Raw genomic sequence first — 21,101 nt, forward strand, 5'->3', positions numbered from 1 at the left:
TGGACTTTTAAGACTGAATCAAACATACCGTTCTTTATAATAGTGAAAGACTGACAATATCCCAGACCATGTCTTTAAAGAAATATGGGTCTAGGTAAAGGGGAATCCATGTGCATCCTGGCACATATTTTATTTAAGAATGATGATATTTTTATTAAGACCCAAGTAGTATAGGATATTAAAAATTAACTCTTATTCCTGGTCTTGATACTTATTAAATCTGACTAGTGTGTAGATAAGATATTATTAGAGTGTTTGTCCAGTAGCGTAGATTATAAATAACCCCTGTTCTTGCTCATTTTAAACAATGTAGTATGAATGATGCCAAAAAACAGGCTAGAACATTTTCTTCTCTCCAAGATCTTAGATTTTGTAAACAAGGCTCTGCTCCTAAAACTAATCTAGGTCATCATAACCCCAAATCTTTTGAAAGATGACAATCCCAATTAAGCCTATTAGGTTCTTTTTAATCCTGCAAATTTATGAAGTGTTTTAGGTCTTAAAAATACAATATGTTTGGATTGTATAGTCACTTGGCTTATTTGTACCATGTAATAATGAATACAAATCACTGGGTAATCATTTCAGCAATAATGATTGCTGGAAGTCTCTATGTGAGTGGAAATTAATGTAGCCTTTTATGGCTTAATTTATCCAATACTGACCTAACAGCATAATTTTTGAACAAAAACTGATTTAATGAGAAAAGCCATAAATTTTTTAATTCCTCAAATTGTAAAATTTAGTTTTATTTAGTCTTTCTTGCAAATAAGTTAGTGAACTGTGAAATGTGTTGTTAAAGTGACATTATTTAACAAACTGGAAAAATGTCAGTGTCATAAAAATCTTTCTATGATAGTCAAGATTTAAATTTTATTCCTATTGATATTAATATGGGATACTACTAATGTATTACCCTTTTATTTGTTGGTGTGTGTATGTATGAATATACATTTGCTGTTTAGGAACATATTTATAGAACTGATGTTTGCAAAATAAAAGAGGAAACTTAAGTTGCTTGAGAGCCTGGTGTGCTGCGGTCCATGGGGTTGCAAAAAGTCGGACACGACTCAGTGACTGAACTGAACTGAACTGAGAGCCAAGTATTGGGCTAGATGGCTCATAACTCTAGAGAAATTATTACTGCCACTTTACAGATGAAGAAATAGGCTCAAATAGCTTAAATCATTTGACAGCACAGCTTCTTAAGTGGAAAGAACTTGAACCCTAGACTCTCTAGCTCTTCTCCATTATCTCTTGCTGCTTTAAGGGATCTTTTCAGTAATTAGGTTGTATTTTGTGCAAACATGTTTACACTGTCAATCCCTAGAAGACTGACCACCAGGGATGACAATATCCTATTTGTGCTGTTTTTCAAAATTATTGTATCTTGCCCCATTTGATCCTTACAACATACCAACATTGCAGTCAAAAGAAGAAGAAAAAAAATATTTCTGACCTAGAAATGAAGAATTTCAGAGAAGTACTTAAGGTGGAGTTTAGTCTAGAACCCAGATCCCTAGTTCCTGGTTCAATGTTCGTTTCTACCGCCTTTACTTTCTCTGAATCAGGTATGTGATCTGTGATTATGAAATAGTGAAGTTCACAGATTGAACCTTTTATTGTGTCCTTCATGTAACTATAGCCTGGCTCCCTGTTTATCGGTCAAATCCTGTTTTTCTGTATTGTAAGTAACATCAGTGACAGTTCTGAGGTGTAATGGGGCTGTAGTGGTGGTTATTGAATGAGTAATAAACAGAAAATGTTAGCTTGAGATTTTTGTATTTCAAGTTTATTCTTACATGATGCCATATTTGTCTTATGGAAATATAACTATGAAAGGAATTGTTAAAAGCACACAGATTTAGGAATACCTGTTTCCTGGCTTTGCCCACTTAGTTTTGCCTACTTGAGCAGGTTATAAAGCAGTTTCCTCATCTGTGAGGATAGTAACTACCAGAGTCAGAGGAGATGGGCATTTAAAGAAATTAGCACTATGCCTGGCCCATGGGCCTACATATATAGTGGTGGTGGTGGGGTTTAGTCACCAAGTTGTGTCCAACTCTGGCAATATATATAGTAGCTATGTAATAATTACCTTTGAAGGGTTCTTTTTTTCTTCTAGCAATGAATCTTTTTTGTTTAAAAACTATCCAAGCTAGTATGGTTATCTCTTAAAGAGAGATATCTTAAAAGGCTTAGATGCCTTAAAAGATAAGGTATCTTAAAAAGCTTTCTCGATGGCTCAGTGGGTAAAGAATCTGCCTGCAATACAGGAGACACAGGAGACCCAGGTTCAATTCCTGGGTCAGGAATATCCCCTGGAGGAAGAAATGGCAACCCACTCCAGTATTCTTGCCTGAAAAATCCCATAGACAGAGGAGACTGGCGGACTACAGTCCTTGGGGTCACAAAGAGTAGGACATGACTGAGTGACTAAGCACAGCATCTTAAAAGTAGATAGTTCAATTGTTTCTGCTAACAGAGGACTCGGATTATGTGAAATAGTTAATATTTCAAATTTTTCCATTCTGTATTTGGAATATGTAGCTTAAAAAAACTCATAGGAGATCTGCTTCCTTCTTATTTCCTTACATTAGTATAATATAAATAATTTACATTTCTTGAACTGGCCCATTTGGAGAACACAGTTATTGACCATACTGGGCAAAAAGGGTTTTTTTCCCTCGTTGAGGGTTGAGAATCTGAGACTAGTACTTAGTATAGCATTTTATTGATATATTATTCAGATTTTTAATTTGTTGACTGTTGAGATTATTTATAGCATTGTGTATCACAATGAACCAGGGGGAAAAGCAACCATTCTTCAGAATTATATAAAGTGCCATTTTGAAATTGATTTATCATTTAGAAAACTGGTAGCAGAGGAAGCATTTTGCTAAATAAATCTCTTGGTTGCGTTTTGCTTTTTAAGGTGGCATGTCTCTTCCAGTTCATTTTATTCACTTGTAATTACATGCTTCTGATTAAATTTAGTATTTTTAATAAGTTCTCTTTGAATATGTTAATAGTTTTAGATTATAGAAACTGTCTATTATTGACCTTTAAAAATTTTAAGAATTTAAACTGAAAGGAAGTATTCTCAGTTTAGAGATCATATATTCTTTTTTTCATAGATATAAGAAGTTAATTTTGAATTATGCAATTACGTATCCAAAAATTTTTTTAAATGTGTTTTCTTTGAGTCTAGTTGTATGACTTGAATGAATAAATGTTTGGAATTGATATTCTTATTTGAACTTGTTCTGTTTAACTTTCCATGGTTATGAAATCAAATAAAGTAGTATATGGAATATAAATCAGTCGTGGTGCTAGGTAAGCAATAATGTAGACAGTTGTAGTATCTCCCTTCAAAGCACTTACAGTGTGGTGGAGGAGAATGTCCAACCAGTCATTTTGCAAATAGTTATTTAACATTTTGTGAGCTAAGTACTAAGAACAAAAGTATAGAGAGACTGAGACTAAGCTCAGAGAAAGCTGCCCTAGGGAAGAGAAATTTAAAGGAGACTTATCAGTGGAAGGGATTGTGGGAGACCACTCCAAGCAAATGAGGAATAGAATTTGCAAAGGCTCTTAAGTTTTGAAGAACCTTAAGAGTCCTTAGTAACCAAAAAAAGCAGTCTGACTAGCAAAGAGCACCTTTTAGCCTTCACAATAGTCCTGTGAATTAATTCCATTTTATAGACAAGAAAACTGAAGCTCAGAGTAGTTTGCTAATTTGTATAGGGTCTTACTGTTTGTAAATGGCAGATTCATATTTTGAACCCAAGTTGGTCAGCCTGACTCCAACATCCTTGTTCTCTCTATTCTGCCATTCTTTCTCTGAGTCACTTATCTCAGAGGTTATTGTGTTCCCAAACACATCTCTTTCCTTATTTCTCAAAAGGCTTAGCAGCTCTCCTTCTGGCTAATTGTTAAGCCAACAACGATCGGGTTCTTTCCTTATACTACTAAGGTAGTAAGGTTTAACTCTTACAGGTTATATCTTTTACTTGTATTCTGTAGAACTCCAGGGATCCTGAAAGCTTTTTCAAGGGTAGGAATTTTGTAGATTCTGGGACTGATATGAAACTGCAGTGTTGTTTGTAGCCTCTTATTTAAAAATAGCCTCATGGTGCTCATGGGGTACTTTAATAGTGCCAACATTTCCATCAGCCTCTCTGCCCTATCCACAAGACACTCCACATAAACAAAGATCTGAGTAATAAATAGTATGCTTCTGCAGTTGCCTCTGCCTGCTCTCTCCTGTATAGAAATCCTAATGCCACCACAATAATGCATTTTATTGGAAGAATGCAAATTTAAAGGATTCCATTGCTTTAAAAGTTTGAAAAACACTATCTTAGTTTGTGTGAAGTTCATGGGAAATATTTCCTAAATGAGAAATTTTTCTGATTCTTCATAACTGTTTATCTCCTACTACCTGCATTGACTCCCCCAAACATTTTTCCTAGAGGGAAAAAAATTCCTGAAAAATAAATTTAATTCAGACTCAGTGTCATTGTTTTATGTTTTTTTGTCATTGTTTGTATAAGAAGAGATACTTTAATGCAGATACCTAGTTAAATCTTTTATTGTCAGAGTTTACTGAGCAATTTTTTCTAAGCAATCTGTGAACCTCAGTTTTTCTTGCCCTCTTAAAAGGCACTACATAAATTTGAGGGAGGGCTATTTTTAGGCCTTGTCTTGTTTTAACTAACTAATCTTGCTTTTCTTGGAATTTGTTAAGTTTGTTGTAAAGTAATTCATAGTTCTGGGTAGACAGAGGTTGATGCTTTATCCTGATTGTCCTAAATTTTTGTATGCTTTGTTTACAGAGGGTTTCACATGGTAGAACCTGATTTACTTGAAATGCGAAGTAATAAATTGATTCCCTCCACCACCCCTTTGTCCTCTGTTTTATGTGAAACACCGACTGAAGTGAATGTTTGCCCTGTGAATTTCTCTCCATTTTAAAAGCACCCAGAGACGCACGTTTTAGGGGCTCATGCTAGAATACTTTGTCATTATCGTCACACCAATCTTTCCTTTCACGTTGCCTAAACACAGCTGAGTTGGTAAGAGGAGCAAAGACAACAAGATAGCGCTGCCAAGTAGAAGGGAAGCTGTAGTGGACCCAACGAGCATGGGCGGCAGAGCACACCCTCCATCCAATCAGCTGTGAGTGCTGTTGCTATGTGCGCTCTTACTCTGCTGCCTTTGTGAAAAACCTTACACAGAGCGAAGCGAAATCAGCACCCACGGCTGAACATTTGTTTTAACCACTGCAGACATCTGGATCCCTCAGTTACTGACTGTATAGCTATTGACAGCCAGAAGGCAACTTCTTTTGTACAAGGATTCCAGTATGGTTTTCAGTGGAAACAAAGGGCTTCACAGAGAAGGTGTGTAATGAAGTGTTTTCAACGGCTTTATTTTTAAACTTCCAATTTTCAGTAGCTGTTTACAGTTGCAGTGTTTGCTTTGCGTGGATTTTTAATAAACGGGTCTAGGAAAATGATCTCATGTTGAAAAACATTGAACTTAGAGAATTTTCTTTACCTTCAAATAGCCTGTTTTCTTTGAACAGCATGGCTTAAAAGATTATTAAAATGCTCATCTGAACAATAAGGAGGGAGAAAAGAAACCAAAATACAATGTGCTTACTTTAATGGGGGAAAATATGACAAAAATAAGAAAATTGGGAAGAGAATGAGGTTTAAACAGAAGTATTAACTGTCCTTGGGTGCGGGAGGTTTTTGTTTTTGTTTTTGTTTTTAAATAGAAGCTGTTAAGGAGAATATATTTTATAGAAGTTACGTATTTTTAACTGAAATTCATTGTTTCTAAATTTGAAGAGATTAGCAGAATTTAGCTTAGTGAGAATTTTTACATAGTTTTGATGTTCTGTCTTTCTGTAAAGGATTTCTGAAGATGCAACCTCAAATTGTATAAGCTCTTAATTGTTTGATCTGTTGGCTAGTTCTTCTCAGTTCAGATAAAGTATAGTAGTATAATCCAACTGCAAAAACAGTGGCGTGTTCTACTAAATAAATGTCCATATAGAAAATTGAAAATATAAAGGATTTTGCAGACAAACTAGAAATGTATAAGATACTATTTTAAAATTAAAGTAAGCCTTAATTAAATGTAATAATTCCTTATCTGACTTAGTTAATACTGCAGATATAGTAGTCTTATTAAATTAAACCTCACCAATTCAATATTTGTAATAATTAAACAAAATATGGGTTGCAGTTTATGAGATCTGGAAAAACCAGTTTATCCAACTAATTACAGGCAAGTTTTAAAATATCTTAGATAAACAGAAATCTTCACATAGTTTCAAATACTGTAAAATTATATTTTACATAGTTGATTTAGCTAATGATTCTTCTAAATTAATTAAAGCAGAACAGAATACTAATTAACATATTGCCCGTTTATAAGCAGTTTTCTTTCATCTATTTCACCTGGTTGTGTGAGTGTCTCCCTTTAATCCACTGGGTAATTTATGTCTGAGTAAAGTTAGTGTAATGCAAATTCCAAGCTAATATGCAAGCTTTACATTTTATCTCTACAAATTATATATTTTGGAGTATGATTGGTTTTGACATTATTGTCTTCAAGAAGTGCTTGTCATTAGGAAGGGTTAGCATTATTTGATAAGCAAAGAGAGGCTTTTTTTTCCTCGGAAAGAACTCAAAGTATATTTCATGCTTTTGTGCGCATTACTGACCATTTTTAAGGGTACATGTACATTTATAAAGGTATTTTATGTGAACCTACATGTTGCTAAACTTAAAAAAAATCTGGCATTTCATAGTTTTTTTCAGTTTTTTACATGTAGCCAAAACTTGAACTTGATAGGAGTTATAAAAATTATGGCAAAATAAAAAAAGCTGTTATATACGTTGTACTTGCTAGCCTTCATGATATAAAGCACTCATTTGCAGAAGAGAAGCTGGAGGGTGGGTAGGTAGGGATGGGAGGCAGAGGGATGTTAAATGGGCCCAAACTCATCAAATATAGCTCTAATCCCATGGAAGTCAGTCTAGTTATTTCCCTTTTTTGAGCTATCACTCTCATCAATTACTCATTTTATTTTTTAACTATACAACCACAGAAACCAAAGTGTTGCTCGTATTGGTTCCCCATCTGCTTGGTTTATTTCTTAAGAATTAACAGACTTTCCAAGAGAAGGATGATTTCATTCATATGCTGCAAAAAAAAAAAAAAGGAACATGATGTTGGCAAGAAATTTAGATCTGCTTCTGTGTCACACAAAAGCCTTGCAATTGTGTTGTAGGAGGAATAGTCTTGGCAGAATCCCAGATTTTATTTCTGGGCTCATCACCTAAAGATGGTTCTTATATGTCTTATACATGTGAGAGTTCCTGTTGAGTAACAGAACCTCAGGGGTAATAACTGATTTTTAAAAATCTGGTCAAGGCTAGTGACATTGCTAGCATACTTCAACTCTTTGAATTTATCTGTTATTTGACTATAGAATTTTAATTGTCTTATTCTGTGTCAAATCTTTCTGGCTTTGTTTGTACTTGTAAATAGAAAAATACTTCAGTTCTCAAAAGTAGTGATTTCTTTTTTGCCTTAGCCACTTGATAGGATAGCAATAGAAGTTCTCGTATTTATCCGATGCGGTGTTTGCTGTAACAGATTTTATTTCAAATAAAATATTTTTAATTTTTAAATCACCAGGCAATAATACAGAATATGTAAATAGTATTACATTTATAATTCTTCAAAAAAATTTCTCTTATTTAGAATTTCAGGTTAAGAAGGGGTAACAATCCAAGTATTTCTTTTTCTTCTGGTCTTTTGTGAAATCTTTTTTTAAAAAATAATTCCTACAGCAAGTGTTATCCCCAAGTGTTTGATTCCTACATGTATGCTCTAAGTATTGTAACACTATATGCAGTGTTTCTTTGATTCTTCCTTGTAGAAATTCCATTCACTTACTCCTGTTCTGAACCCAGAAAATATTTGAATATTATAGTCAGCTAGGCAAGTAAGTTTTGTCTTAACAACTTTTGATCAGACATTTTCATATAGTAGCAGTGCTATTATGTAAACTGTATTGCTTTTGCAAGAGTATAATCTTTTAAAAAAAACCTTCAGATGCCATTGTATCTAAAATCGGAGACCCAAGTTTTAAAAACATAGTTGTTTGGAGTATTGCTTGAATCTGATTATATAACCCTTTGTGATGAGGCTGAGTTATAAGCTATTACTTGATAAACTGGAAATATTGCCTTGTAGTTTTCTTCGCTGGTCTCAGTTTTACTCATTCAAAGATTTCTGAACATCAAAGGATTTGAATTATAAGGTTTATGATAAGCACAGGGACATTAAAATTATAAATTACAGGAGGTAGTCAAGATAGAGTAGAAAAAAGAATTGGGTCCAAAGAGTCATGTATAGCTGGGCCTCGCATTTTGCTGTAAGCTTCTTGTTATCCAGAGTATGAAAAGAAAACTCTGCCAGTTATTTGCAATCCCTGTTATTTATGTAACATTTTATTGCTAAATATTAGTCATTCTCTTTTCTTTAAAAATTATTCTACATTTTTAAATTCCGAGAATTTTAAGTATACTATAAATATAATTTTTTATATTTTTCTTCTAAGTTTCACATATGCAGATATACTTTTATGCAGAATCTCAGTCTTCTAAGATACTTTATGACCCAGGAAGTCTTGGAAACTTGGGGGTTTGGGCAGAAGAAAGGGCAGACCTGGACTTCCCTGGTAGTCCAGTGTTTAAGACTCCGAGCTTCCAGTGCCTCCACTTAAGGCAGAGTGAGTTCAATCCCTGATTGAGGAACTAAGATCCCACATGCCTTGCTTGGCATGGCCAAAAAAACAAACAAAAAAGAAGAATAAGATAGGGCAAGGCTGATAGGAAGTATGTGACTAAACCTCTGAAGAAAGATAAGTCAATAATGGCAAGGAAACAATGAGTAAATGGGAAAATAAATGAAGAAGAGGAGGCAGAAAAAAATTTATTTGATACAGTGTTATTTTCGGGGGGGGGGGGGGGCGGTGTGTCTATGCATAAAAGTTCCCACCAGTGCTAGGCTGACTGACTAGAGCTGGTAAATTCACCAGGGATTTGTTTACTGACTTTTCTTTTAAATTCCTCAACTAGGTTGTGATAAGGATGACCTTGTATTTACCACTCATTAATGACAAGGGACAAGTCAGTCAGCTGTCTGAAAACCAGAAATTAAATTTTATCACATACATGATGAATGTAACTGTTTTGAAATATAAGAACTTACAGAATAAAAATCTGGTGATATAGGGGCTAAAATTTAAAAACTCAAAATTCCAAGCCAAAATGTTCAGAAAATGGTCTTTTGTCATTTTAATAAGTACACAAAATTTCAGGTTCTTTTTCAACTGATCACATTATTTTCACTGCTTTGGGAAGTGATAATTTTATGTTATTTTGGGAGAGAGGTTCAATCTGGTTCCCTTCCTGGTTTTCATATTTTCATCAAGTGCTAAGATTTTGTGATTCTTACATAAACATATTTAGTCTTTCAGTTCAGCTGAAGATAAAGTTTAGCTTATTGAAAATTAGAGGACCAGCAAATGTAAAGAAAACACAAATCTTTTACAGGTTTACTCCATTTTTTTCACTCTCAGTGCATTCAGTGGTACTGCCTAAGTGGCTTCTGCATTGGATCCAGAAACTATTTTACATCTAACAAAAAGGGTAGGAGAACCTTTTTAGAAATACATTTCCTGGTTTTACCTGACTGCATTACATTGGTGTGGTTGTTTACCTTAAATCATTTTTTTTCTGAAAATAACCACATAGAAAAAAAATAAAAAGGTTGATCTATGTCATTGTTTTATATTTTGGGTACTGACCCTTTTGAGAATCTGATGAAAAATATCAACCCTCTTGCTAGAAAAAAATGCATCTATGTATATACATAGATAATTTTGTGGAAAATAGCCAAAGGTTCATAAATTCTCTTAAGAAATCTTATTAGGCATAATTTGGTTTTAGTCAGAGAATAAAAGCATTAATTTTAGAGAACTGAGGTTTAAAACAGATTGGATAAGAACTTCAGGATATGAATGGAAGCAAGTATTAAGCAGTGAGTGTGCAGTGCTGTTTTGTTACTTTTGAGGAGAGGGGAAATGTTCTAACATGTACGCCATACATTTTAGTACTCCTGCAGATGGATTTGTCCTGGGGAGGACCCCACATTCCTGTGCTGATTCCTCTATTCTGGATGAGCTTCTGATAGAGAACCTAGTCAAAAGGACCAGGCCTAGAATGTGTAATACCTAGATCTGAGGACCTACATATCTTCTCTGAGTTGTAGGTTGAGATTACAGGAAATCTCAAAGACACCTCCTTTGGCCTTAGACTTTCTTTCACCTGAATGCTCTTCCAGAAATTGCTCTGTCCTAGAGATGACAGACCCACTGCAGTGGATGGTACCTAGTTCCATCTTTGTTCTAGAGAACTGAGCAGAACTGATCTTAGTGTATGTGCTCAAGTTTTCAACTCTTAATTAAAAACAATTCTACATCCACTTTTTATTTTTGCTGGAGTTTTAGGATTCACACATACCAACAGTCAGTGGAAAATACAAATGTTGAGGGTGCTTAGAAGAAGGGGTCATGCATGTGGCAGAGGGAAGGAGATTGAAAGGACAGAGTGTATTTTTGGGGACCAGCCTATGTTATAACCATATTCCCATGAGGTAAAAATGTAAGAAAGACTAAATTAGGTTAAGCTTGAGGGTAATTTTGGAAAGCTCTGTGCCTGTTATCTGAGTTTAGTAAAGCTGGAACAAAACAAAACAGCACTAGAATAGTAGATGGTTGCTTTTTTAGCACAGGGTCATCTTTTGAGTGTAGAGCTAAATCTAGAACTTGTGGTTTTGAGAGACAGGACTCTGCTTCCTTTTGTGGCAGTGTTTTCTCAGCTTTTCGTCCCCTACTTCTTTCTGCATGTGGTATAGAGTGATAACTCCCATATGATCAGAAATATTCCCACAAAAGACAGTAGAAAGGACAATATTTTCTACTTTAGTATTTTCAGGCCCTGAAACAGTAGTGAATCAGGCTTAATGATTTACACAGAGAACAGAGAAATTAGAAAATAAGATCAGTGCAAGTAAGAAAGAAATGAATAAAATCTGTATAGCTCTGTTTGTGTCCGTGTATCTGTGGTGTATGGCGAAAAGCACAATCCTGGTAACCTGAACTTAAGGAGGCAAAACAAATGGACACTAGTAAATTTTGTCAATGACACTGACAGGTTCTAATTGTTTCATTTTAAATATCAAGACTTCTGGGAGCTTTCTCTGATATCTAAGATGGAGTTCCCACCTAACCATTCCCATAGCACTGAAATATACTTCTGTTATTTATCAAGCGTCACCCTGAATTAGCTTTACCTGAACGTACTCCACAAGACTGTCCTCTGCTTGAAGGCAGAACAACAGCTGATTCTGCCATTGCCTTCGGGAGACAAGCTGGGTTTCACTTGAATTTTTTGACACATAGAGACTTCGTTTTCCACTCTTACCTTCTAGCTAATCTTTAAATTGCTTAAAATTTAGTTTTCTTTCTAGAGCTTAAGTTGCCCTCACCTCATCACATAAGCAAATAGGTTGGTATGAAGAATTCTGTTATTCCTTGAAAGACTGTTGAGACCTAGAAATTCCAAAAACAGATATGGAAATTAGAACTCAGAAAATGCTCTCTTTCCTTTTTATTTGTTTAAATTAAATATTTTGCCCTGGCCTAGAGATTTGATGACTACCTAATGCAATTTAAAAAATTTTAAAAACAGATATTTCCTTGTCCCATTTAAGAAAATCATATAGATAAGGGCATTTTAAAAACTCACAAAAAACTATTTCAGTGCAAAATATCAAATTCAAGATAATTATCTGGACAGGGAAACAGTAAGCCTTTATCACTTTAACCGGAAGTAAGCTGAAATAGGGAGAAAACAAAATGTGATGGAATATTAACCATTCATTATTTTAGCAAGTGTTTGCGAGCTTGTTCGTGCCAAGTACTATGCTGGGCAACTGTAAGAGAGATGATCCTTCTTCTCATGGACCTTAGTGTGTTAGAGAAGAGAGGTAAATAGTGATTTATTGGTGTGTGTGTGTGTGTGCTAAAATTTAGGAAAGAAAAGCATAAGATACAATGGGCTCATCTCCTAAAAACAATAAAGCATCATGGGAGGGTATAATAGGACCAGATGATCTTGGATAAGACCTAACTAAGAATTGTGTATTTAAGCTAAACTAGAGCTCATCACGTTATTTTATACCCTATTCTCTTAATCTTTAGAACTTTGATCACATGGTAAAGTTAAATTTTTAACTTCGTAAATGTGTAGGTCATTAGAAAATGTAATTTTAAAAACTCATGCACAAGAGTAACAAATCTAATTTTTAATTAACTTAATAGAGAAATTTTTAATATTTAAATTATTTATAATTCTGGGGGTGCACTGCATCTTCTTTGCTGCATGTGGGCTTTTGCTAGTAGTGGCAAGTGGGAGCTACTCTCTAGTTGCGGTGCACAGGCTTCTCATTACGGTGACTTCTCTTGTTGGGGAGCCTGGGCTCTAGGTGCACAGACTCAGTAGTTGCAGCTCCTGGGCTTTAGAGCACAGGCTCAGTAGTTGTGGCACACGGGCTTAGTTGCCCTGCAGCATGTGGGATCTTCCTGGATCAGGGATCAAACCAGTCCCCTGCATTGCAAGGCAGATTCTTGACCACTGAACCACCAGGGAAGCCCTGGAAAATTCTTTATGAAGAAAAAATTTTTAATCTTCCAAAGAATGTGAATGGTGAGATTTGAACCTTTAAAATGCAGTTTTTAAAAAGTTGGTTGAAGTGATTTTTGAGTTGGTAACTCTGATCTGGGGGACTCATTGAAAAATTACTGAGGTATCAAGAATGGAAAAGCAGTGAGTGTTAGAGAGTTGGACTGCTCTCCTAAAATAATACACAGAGGATGAATCACCTCCTTACCACAAAGTTTTTCCATGGTGTGACTTTAAGAATACTGGCATAGTTGGAGAGAAAGATAAAAAGAATGAGATGGGGCTATGAGGCTTGTGAGGAGGAGAGTGCTGGAAACAAGGAATTCTAGTTATTCAATGGAATAAAGAAGGGGTAAGATATCTTGAGGTGGCCCTGTGAGAGAAACAGATCAGGTGGGCCAGAACATTGGATGCATAAAGGGCAGTAATGACTAAAGAGGTTTAAAAAAGTGAGATAGCATCCCTTTTCACCTCATCTCTCACTGGTCCCCTTTATGAATCCAATGCTCTAACCAAACTGAGAATGCTGAGAGATGAGATATGGGAGGTTGTTAGTAGAAGCAGTCAGACTTTACCATTGAGGACTTGTTGGAGACAGGAAAAGGAGGAAGCATAGATCATTCTAAGATTTTAAGTCACAAAAAGCAAAAACAGCTGTAGTTGGAAACAAGTTTTGTACTCTGACCAGCACCCCCATGATTATTTTTAGTTTGTGGTAGGCTATATGTACCAGGATCAGTCTGTGCTTGTGGCCAAAGTGGTACTGACAGTAAATGGGATGGTAGTATTTTATAATTTCAAAAATCAGCACAGGTAGAATCAAATATTATTTAAATTGGAATGGGCATCTTGTTTCGCATTCCTTCATTTTACAAGTAAGTTTGTTGAGGGTCACAGAGTTTAACTGACCTTTCCCGAAGTCTTGGAACTAGTTCATGAGAAAGCTGAAATTGGAATCCAGATCTTCTGGCTTCTAGTATAGCATTTTTCATACTTTTTGCAAGTTACTGAAATTTTGTTTTCATTTGTTTTCTGTTTTATTGAGAGATCAATCAATTTCAAGATCTATTACAAGTAAAGGTCAGTGTCAGATCTGTTATTTAGCTATCAAAAAATTTAGGTAAGTTAAATATGGATTTAAAGCCAGTTGACAAGTTTATCTTCTAAACATATGATTTTAGAATAATCTAACAATAAATAATAGCTATGCTCAATTGATGATAGTTTGTGGATCTGTCCACTGAACTAAAACGAGTTTAACCTGGTTCTCAGTTCAGTTCAGTCCCTCAGTCGTATCCGACTCTTTGCGACCCCATGAATCGCAGCATGCCAGGCCTCCCTGTCTATCACCATTTCCCAGAGTTCACTCAGACTCATGTCCATCGAGTCAGTGATGCCATCCAGCCATCTCATCCTCTGTTGTCCCCTTCTCCTGCCCCCAATCCCTCCCAGCATCAAAGTCTTTTCCATTGAGTCAACTCTTCACATGAGGGGGCCAAAGTACTAGAGTTTCAGCTTTAGCATCATTCCTTCCAAAGAACACCCAGGACTGATCTCCTGTAGGATGGACTGGTTGGATTTCCTTGCAGTCCAAGGGACTCTCAAGAGTCTTCTCCAATACCACAGTTCAAAAGCATCAATTCTAAGGCACTCAGCTTTCTTCACAGTCCAACTCTCACATCCATATATGACCACTGGAAAAATCATAGCCTTGACTAGATGGACCTTTGTTGGCAAAGTAATGTCTCTGCTTTTCAATATCCTATCTAGTTTGGTCATACTTTTCTTCCAAGGAGTAAGCGTCTTTTAATTTCATGGTGGCGATCACCGTCTACAGTGATTTTGGAGCCCCCCAAAATAACGTCTGACACTGTTTCCACTGTTTCCCCATCTATTTGCCATGAAGTGATGGGACCGGATGCCATGATCTTCATTTTCTGAATGTTGAGCTTTAAGCCAACTTTTTCACTCTCCTCTTTCACTTTCACCAAGAGGCTTTTTAGTTCCTCTTCACTTATCAGACTTTATCTTTTTGGGCTCCCAAAACCATAGAATCTGATTCTAGAAGTATCGTATACTTGGCTGATTCAAGTTGATGGTAATGACCACGGAGTTATTCAATAAAACATTACTTTAAAAGCATTATATTAGCATTAAATCCCACTGCTTGATCATTATCAAAGGATACTGCCTTGGCAGAATTACACATTTGCAGGGGAAATAGAGCGATATGAAACTAAAGAAAAAAATAGAAACACTATTGTTTCTCATCTTACCGACCTAATATAGCAAGGTGATATCTTTATAATAGCCATTTTCAACTAAACTGTAACTTCTATTCAAAATAATTGATCTCTCCACACTTGTGCAGAGATCAATGAATGAATCCACTTGAACAAATGGATACAAGGGTGACATTGTCTGCTTGCTTCAACTGGTTGAATCACTGAAGGAATCAGTCGGTATTCTTTCTTGGTGCTATTACATCATCTCATTTTATTTTTGGCAAGCTATTGTTCTCATTGACTTCTGATCCATTGCGCCCTTCCCCCCCCCCCACCTTTTTTAACGGATTGGTAGTTTTCTACTTTTGTGGAACATTGTGGTCTCTACTTCCCCATCATTGCTCCTTTAAATGATGGATAAGCTTCTCAGGCTGACTGAAGTGGGAGCAGTGGAGAGGGAGAGGGGAGGGACCTCTGGAGAATGATAGTTGGGTTCTTTGTTATTACTCACACAGGGCCTGAAGTCAAATCATTTTCAGGATAGTGGTGGTGGTTCCTGAAGTTTGGTCCTCAGACCTGTGCTAGTCTAATGTAAGTTTTTTTCATTTGTCCATGGCAAAGATGGCAGCCATTCTCAAGAGAGACTCCTTTTCTGTGATCATGACTGTCAATTTTTTGTTATTAAGTGCCTTTTCTTTTATGAAATCATGTTTTTTCTTTGTAATTTTGTTTTAATTTTAGAAATGAAATGCAGTGTTTAAAAATCTCCAGGAGTTTTAGAAAGCTTATTTTAGCAAACTTTGGAGAGTTTATTTTAATGTTTTATATTTTATTGTTTCAGATAATCTTTAAGTTTATACATTATTGAAAAAAGTAAATATAAAGTTATGGGTATTGCTGTTTAACTTAATAGATTTTTTATGCCTTTTTATAAACAATATAATTATTTTAATGGCTGTAGGATATTCCATCATGTTGATATAACATCACTCAAACCTTTTTCCATAGTAATTTTTAAAAATACTTTACTATTATAGTAGATAAAACATGGCTTTTCACTGTGATTTTAATTGGTATTTCTTTGATTAAATATCCTCTCTAGAGAGATTAAACATTCCGGTCTGTGTTTACTTATGTGAATTCTTCTTTTCAAATTTGAAAATAGCAAGTTTAATTAAAACAGCATATGGAATAATTTAATATATGTAGGAACACTTTGTCAACCATATAGTGTAGAAATATGTTCCCTTCTACTTTTTAAGAAATACTTTGATTTTATACATTTTAATCTGCCAATATTTTCCTTTGTATATATTTTTCTCTTTTCAAGCTAAGAAATGTCTCATTTCACTAAATAAATACATATTGGATATTTTCCCCATTAAAACTTAGATGTGATTCTTTTTACCTGTGAGGTATTTATTTTCATGTATGATCTAAAGTGCTATTTCTCAAAGTGTGATTCAGAGATCACCTGCATCAGAGGCATAAAGCTTTCTTATTAAACATGCAGACTCCTGAGTCAGAATCTCTGGGAGTAGGACCTGGGAATATACATTTTCTGCAAACTCCTAAGATAATACTTGTTTTAGGGTCTTGTTTCTGCTGTAAGAAATTTCTGCAACTTTATGGCTTAAAACAATGCATTTAACCAATTTCTAAATCTGTAAGATGACTCAGAGACCTCATCTGGGCCAACTCTATTTCAGTTGTTAAAAACAAATGAAAAAGAATTGCTGAAACAAAAAAAACAAGAAAATTGGTAGTAAGGCCTATATTTGATCAGTAGCATATTGGCTAGGGACCTAAATATTGAAATGGAACTAAGATATATCAAGTCTAAAAATTTTCTATGTATTTTTGGAAGATTACATACCTTTTCTAGATTTTTTTTTATTTCTTTAGTCTTTCATCTGAGAGAATTTGTGAAAATAATTGAGGTAAACTATAAGAAAGTACTCCTGACTCAGAAGAATTATAATGTAAATAAAATGTGATATATTGACTTTTATGCAATTGTTAATAAGATTAATTCTAAAAATATAAGGCCTACAGTATTAAAATCTGTATAAATTTTACATTGAGGTGGACTTTTAGATGCAGATGAGGAAAAATCACTTTAATAATTGAGTTTGGCTTGGTTTTATCATGTTGCACCTTATATCCGTAGTATTTATTTGTCTTCTAACTGGAAGTTTGTACCTTTTGACTGCTTTCATCCATCTTCCCCTTCACCCACCCCTTGCCTCTGATAACCACAATGATCTCTTTTTCTGTGAGTGAGTTAGTTTTTCTGTTTTTGAAGTACAGTTGACATCCAACATTATGTTAGTTCCTGTTGCACAGTGATTTGGTATTTCTATACCTTTCAGAATAATCACCATAATAAGTCTAGTTATGATATGTCACCCGTTCAAAGGTACTGCATAGTTACCAGCTGTCTTCCTTACACTGTTCATTTTATACCGATGACCTCTTTCTTTTCTTCACCCGTCTGCTTCCACTTTGGCAACCACCTGTTTGTTCTCCTTATCTATGATTCTGTTTTTTTGTGTTTGTTTATTCATACATTTGTTTTTTAGATTCCATATGTGAGTGAAATTATACAGTATTTGTCTTTCTCTGTCTCATGTATTTCACTTAGCGTGATACCCTTCTAGGTCTGTCCCTGTTGTTGCAATGACAGAATTTCATTCTTTTTTGTGGGTGAGTAATATTGCATTGTATAAATAAGTCATATCTTGTTTATCCATTCATGTTTTGCTGGGCATTTGGATCGCTTCCATGTTTTGGCTATTGTAAATAATGCTGCAGTGAACATAGGGGTGCATGTATCTTTTCCAGTTGGTGTTTTTGTTTTCTTTCAATAAATACCCAGGAGTTGAATTGGTGGATGATACTTTTAATCTTTTGAGGAATTTTGATACTGTTTTCCATAGTGGCTGTACCAATTTACTTTCCTACCAGCAGTGCATGAAGGTCCCCTTTTCTCACATCCTTGCCAACACTTGTTTTATTTGTTGTCTTTTTGACAGTAGCCATTCTGATAGGTGTGCCAAATATGACTTTTTGTCAACTTCAAGATAATATCTGAGAGAGAAAAAGAGATATTCTAGAGTTCATAAAAAGTTGAAAGCCTCTTCCTTATATAATGGAACTGAGATTTTAATCCATTTAGTTTTTCCTCCAGGACTCCCCACAACTATTTAAAGAAATTTTGGGGGGCCAGCTGACATAATTTTTTAATTTCATTTTAGAAAAATGAACTCCATATTTATTTTCATATTTCTTAGACCTCATACAACTATAAAACCAAAATAATTTTGAAAAAGCTAAATTCAGGCCATCATCAAAAAGTCTACAAAAATAAATGCTGGAGAGAGTATGGAGAAAAGGGAACTCTCCTACACTGCAGGTGGGAAAGTAAATTAGTATAACCACTATGGAGAACAGTGTGGAGGTTCCTTAAAAAATTAAGACAGAGCTACTGTATGATCTAGCAATCCCACTCCTGGGCATATATCTGGAGAAAACCATAATCTGAAAGGATACATGTACCCTGATGTTCATTGCAGCACTTTTTAACGGTAGCCAAGACATGGAAGCAACCTAAATGTCCATCAACAGAGGAATGGATAAAGAAGACGGGGTACATATATACAATGGAGTACTACTTAGTCATAAAAAATGAAGTGATGCTGTTCTCAGCAACATAGAGATTATCATACCAAGTGAAGGAAGTCAAACAGGAGAAAGACAAATATATGATATCACTCATATGTGGAATCCAATTTTTAAAAGATACAAATGAATGTATTTACAAATCAGAAGCAGACTTAATAGATAGTAAAAACAACTTATGGTTACTAGAGGGGAAGCATAGGGGAAAGGGATAAATCAGGAGCTGGGGATGAACACATACACACTACTGTATATAAGATAGATAACAAACAAGAGCCTACTGTATAGCACAGGGAACTCTACCCAATATTCTGTGATAACCTAATGAGAAAAGAATCTAAAGAATGAATATATGTATATGTATAACTGAATCACTTTGCTGTACACTTAAAACTAACACAACATTGTAAATCAACTACAATAAAATTAAAATATTTTTTCAAAATAATAAATGTGGATAAAATTACAGAACCACTAAACTTTGTCATTGTGATGTATTACAAAGCTATTGGTCAAAATGTGACTATCATGCTTGGTATTATGGGCCAAGTCCTTTTGAGTTGAACATGCCTACGATACTATGGCTTGATATTTGCTTGTCCCATTTGACTCACTGTCAACTTTTGTTGGTACCCCAGGTCACTGTTCTGTGGACTATATTAAGTCCACCTCTCTTCTTACCAGCCAAGAGCTATTCAAGTCATACTGTTTAAACACCAGCAAAACTGTCAATGTAAGTCATAATTGTACATAGGAATATAACATTGAAATAAGAAAGCAATCCTTGATTATCATTGTCTACAATGTTCCAGACAAGGTTTATGCTTTTTTTTTTCAGATTTTAATTGAAAATAAATCATGTGTTAAATTTGGAGAGAGAGTTGTCAGATCCCCAGAATGTCCACAGACTCCAGTCTGAGAACCAGTTCTACCCAGTTACATGTTATACATTGATACATGCAAATTCACAGCTACAACTGAGAACATAATTCCAGTGTAAAGCAGGTCCCTTGCTTTTCTAATGTCACCTCTGCTTTCCCTATATCCTACCTTGCCTAATATCCTCATTTTCTCCCTTTACTTAGCCGCAAGTTTTCAACTAGAGCAGTGGTTTTCAGTCCTTGTTGCACATTAGAATTACATAGGGAGCTTTTATGCGAATATAATATCTAGTCTTAGATGTGTCCAAGTTTTGTTTCTGTTTTTTGTTCGTTTGTTTGTTTTGTCTTATACTTTGTTTTTAGTTTTCCAGTTTGTTCAATGTGTGCCTGGGATTCAAAACCACAAGGTTCTGGAACTATTGAAAATTTCTATCAAGATATTTGGCTTATTAAGGAACAGTAAGGCTGTGTATTATATAATACTGCTTACTGTATGCCAGGCACTGTGTTGTTCAACACATATTATTACCTCATAAAATCAGTGATGCTATGAAATTGGTATTAGCTCCATTTTTCAGAAAGGTTAAGTTTAGAGAGACAAATTAGGTTCCCTTGGGCTGCATTATTAAGCAGCAGAATGGGGATTCAGATTGTCTGTTAATCATTATCTTAACCACAACACTATAAATATTCAGTCTTATTTCACCCTTTTATTACAATATAGATTTACTTTAACCAATCCCTGTTAAATGCACACTTTGATGAAGGCATTTTTACTTTGAGTAGTTTACATATTTTGACTAAAAATGTGTAAGCATAAAGTATGAATGCAGTTCATATGAACACCTGCAGCTATAGTTCTCTCTGTTTGCTGGATAAATGATTTCATTTTCCAAGATTGGATTTCTTTTCAAAAGAGGCTGAAAAGCATTCACTTAGTTAGCTCACTTTGTTTTCAAGTCTATTAAGAAATACTGCATTTGAATCACATTCTGATTAAACTTATAATTTTGGGGTTACCATATTTGGTTGATTTTAACACATTTTCTATATTTTACATCTTTGAAGTCAGAAATAAATTTGTTTCTTACATTTTGATGGTCCACTGTAGTTAAATTGGCAGATTTTTCTTTGTTAATGAAAGATAAAATAGTTATATGTCTTAAAATTAATGATATCTTGGATTTGATGAATTAACAGTAGTGGTTATATATGAATGACTGTTCCATATATAATCTGCCTATTTTGGGAGGTAAAACAGTATGATATATTCTCAGTATTGCGAAGATTAAATAAGATAAAATAATCATCATGATATCTGGCACATAGTAAGAGCTTAGGAAATGTCAGCTGTTGTTATGATATTGTAAATATTAGTGTTATAACTGCATGATGGCTCCACAGCTATAGACCAGAGAAAGGTGACCAGCAGCCTTCAGTTTATAAGTGAAAGAAATTAACTGTTCTTTCAGTTATTT

At 34.8% G+C, this 21,101-nt stretch overlaps 1 protein-coding gene across 18 annotated transcripts in view; it reads left to right on the forward strand.

The window, feature by feature from the left end:
- Positions 1-21,101, forward strand: part of ATOSA (atos homolog A) — an 86,405-nt gene that overhangs the window by 20,618 nt on the left and 44,686 nt on the right. For 6 of the 18 annotated variants that reach the window (XM_012181531.4, XM_012181537.4, XM_012181532.4 and 3 more), the window contains exon 1: positions 5,223-5,405. The exons of the other annotated variants lie outside the window; for them this stretch is intronic. In XM_012181531.4, the coding sequence (XP_012036921.2) occupies positions 5,369-5,405 (37 nt within the window). In that variant the 5' untranslated portion in view covers positions 5,223-5,368. Of the gene's footprint in view, positions 1-5,222; positions 5,406-21,101 lie in introns of those variants that run through there. 18 annotated transcript variants of the gene reach the window in all.

The sequence above is a fragment of the Ovis aries genome, chromosome 7 (genome assembly GCF_016772045.2).
Source record: "Ovis aries strain OAR_USU_Benz2616 breed Rambouillet chromosome 7, ARS-UI_Ramb_v3.0, whole genome shotgun sequence".
NCBI lineage: Eukaryota > Metazoa > Chordata > Mammalia > Artiodactyla > Bovidae > Ovis > Ovis aries.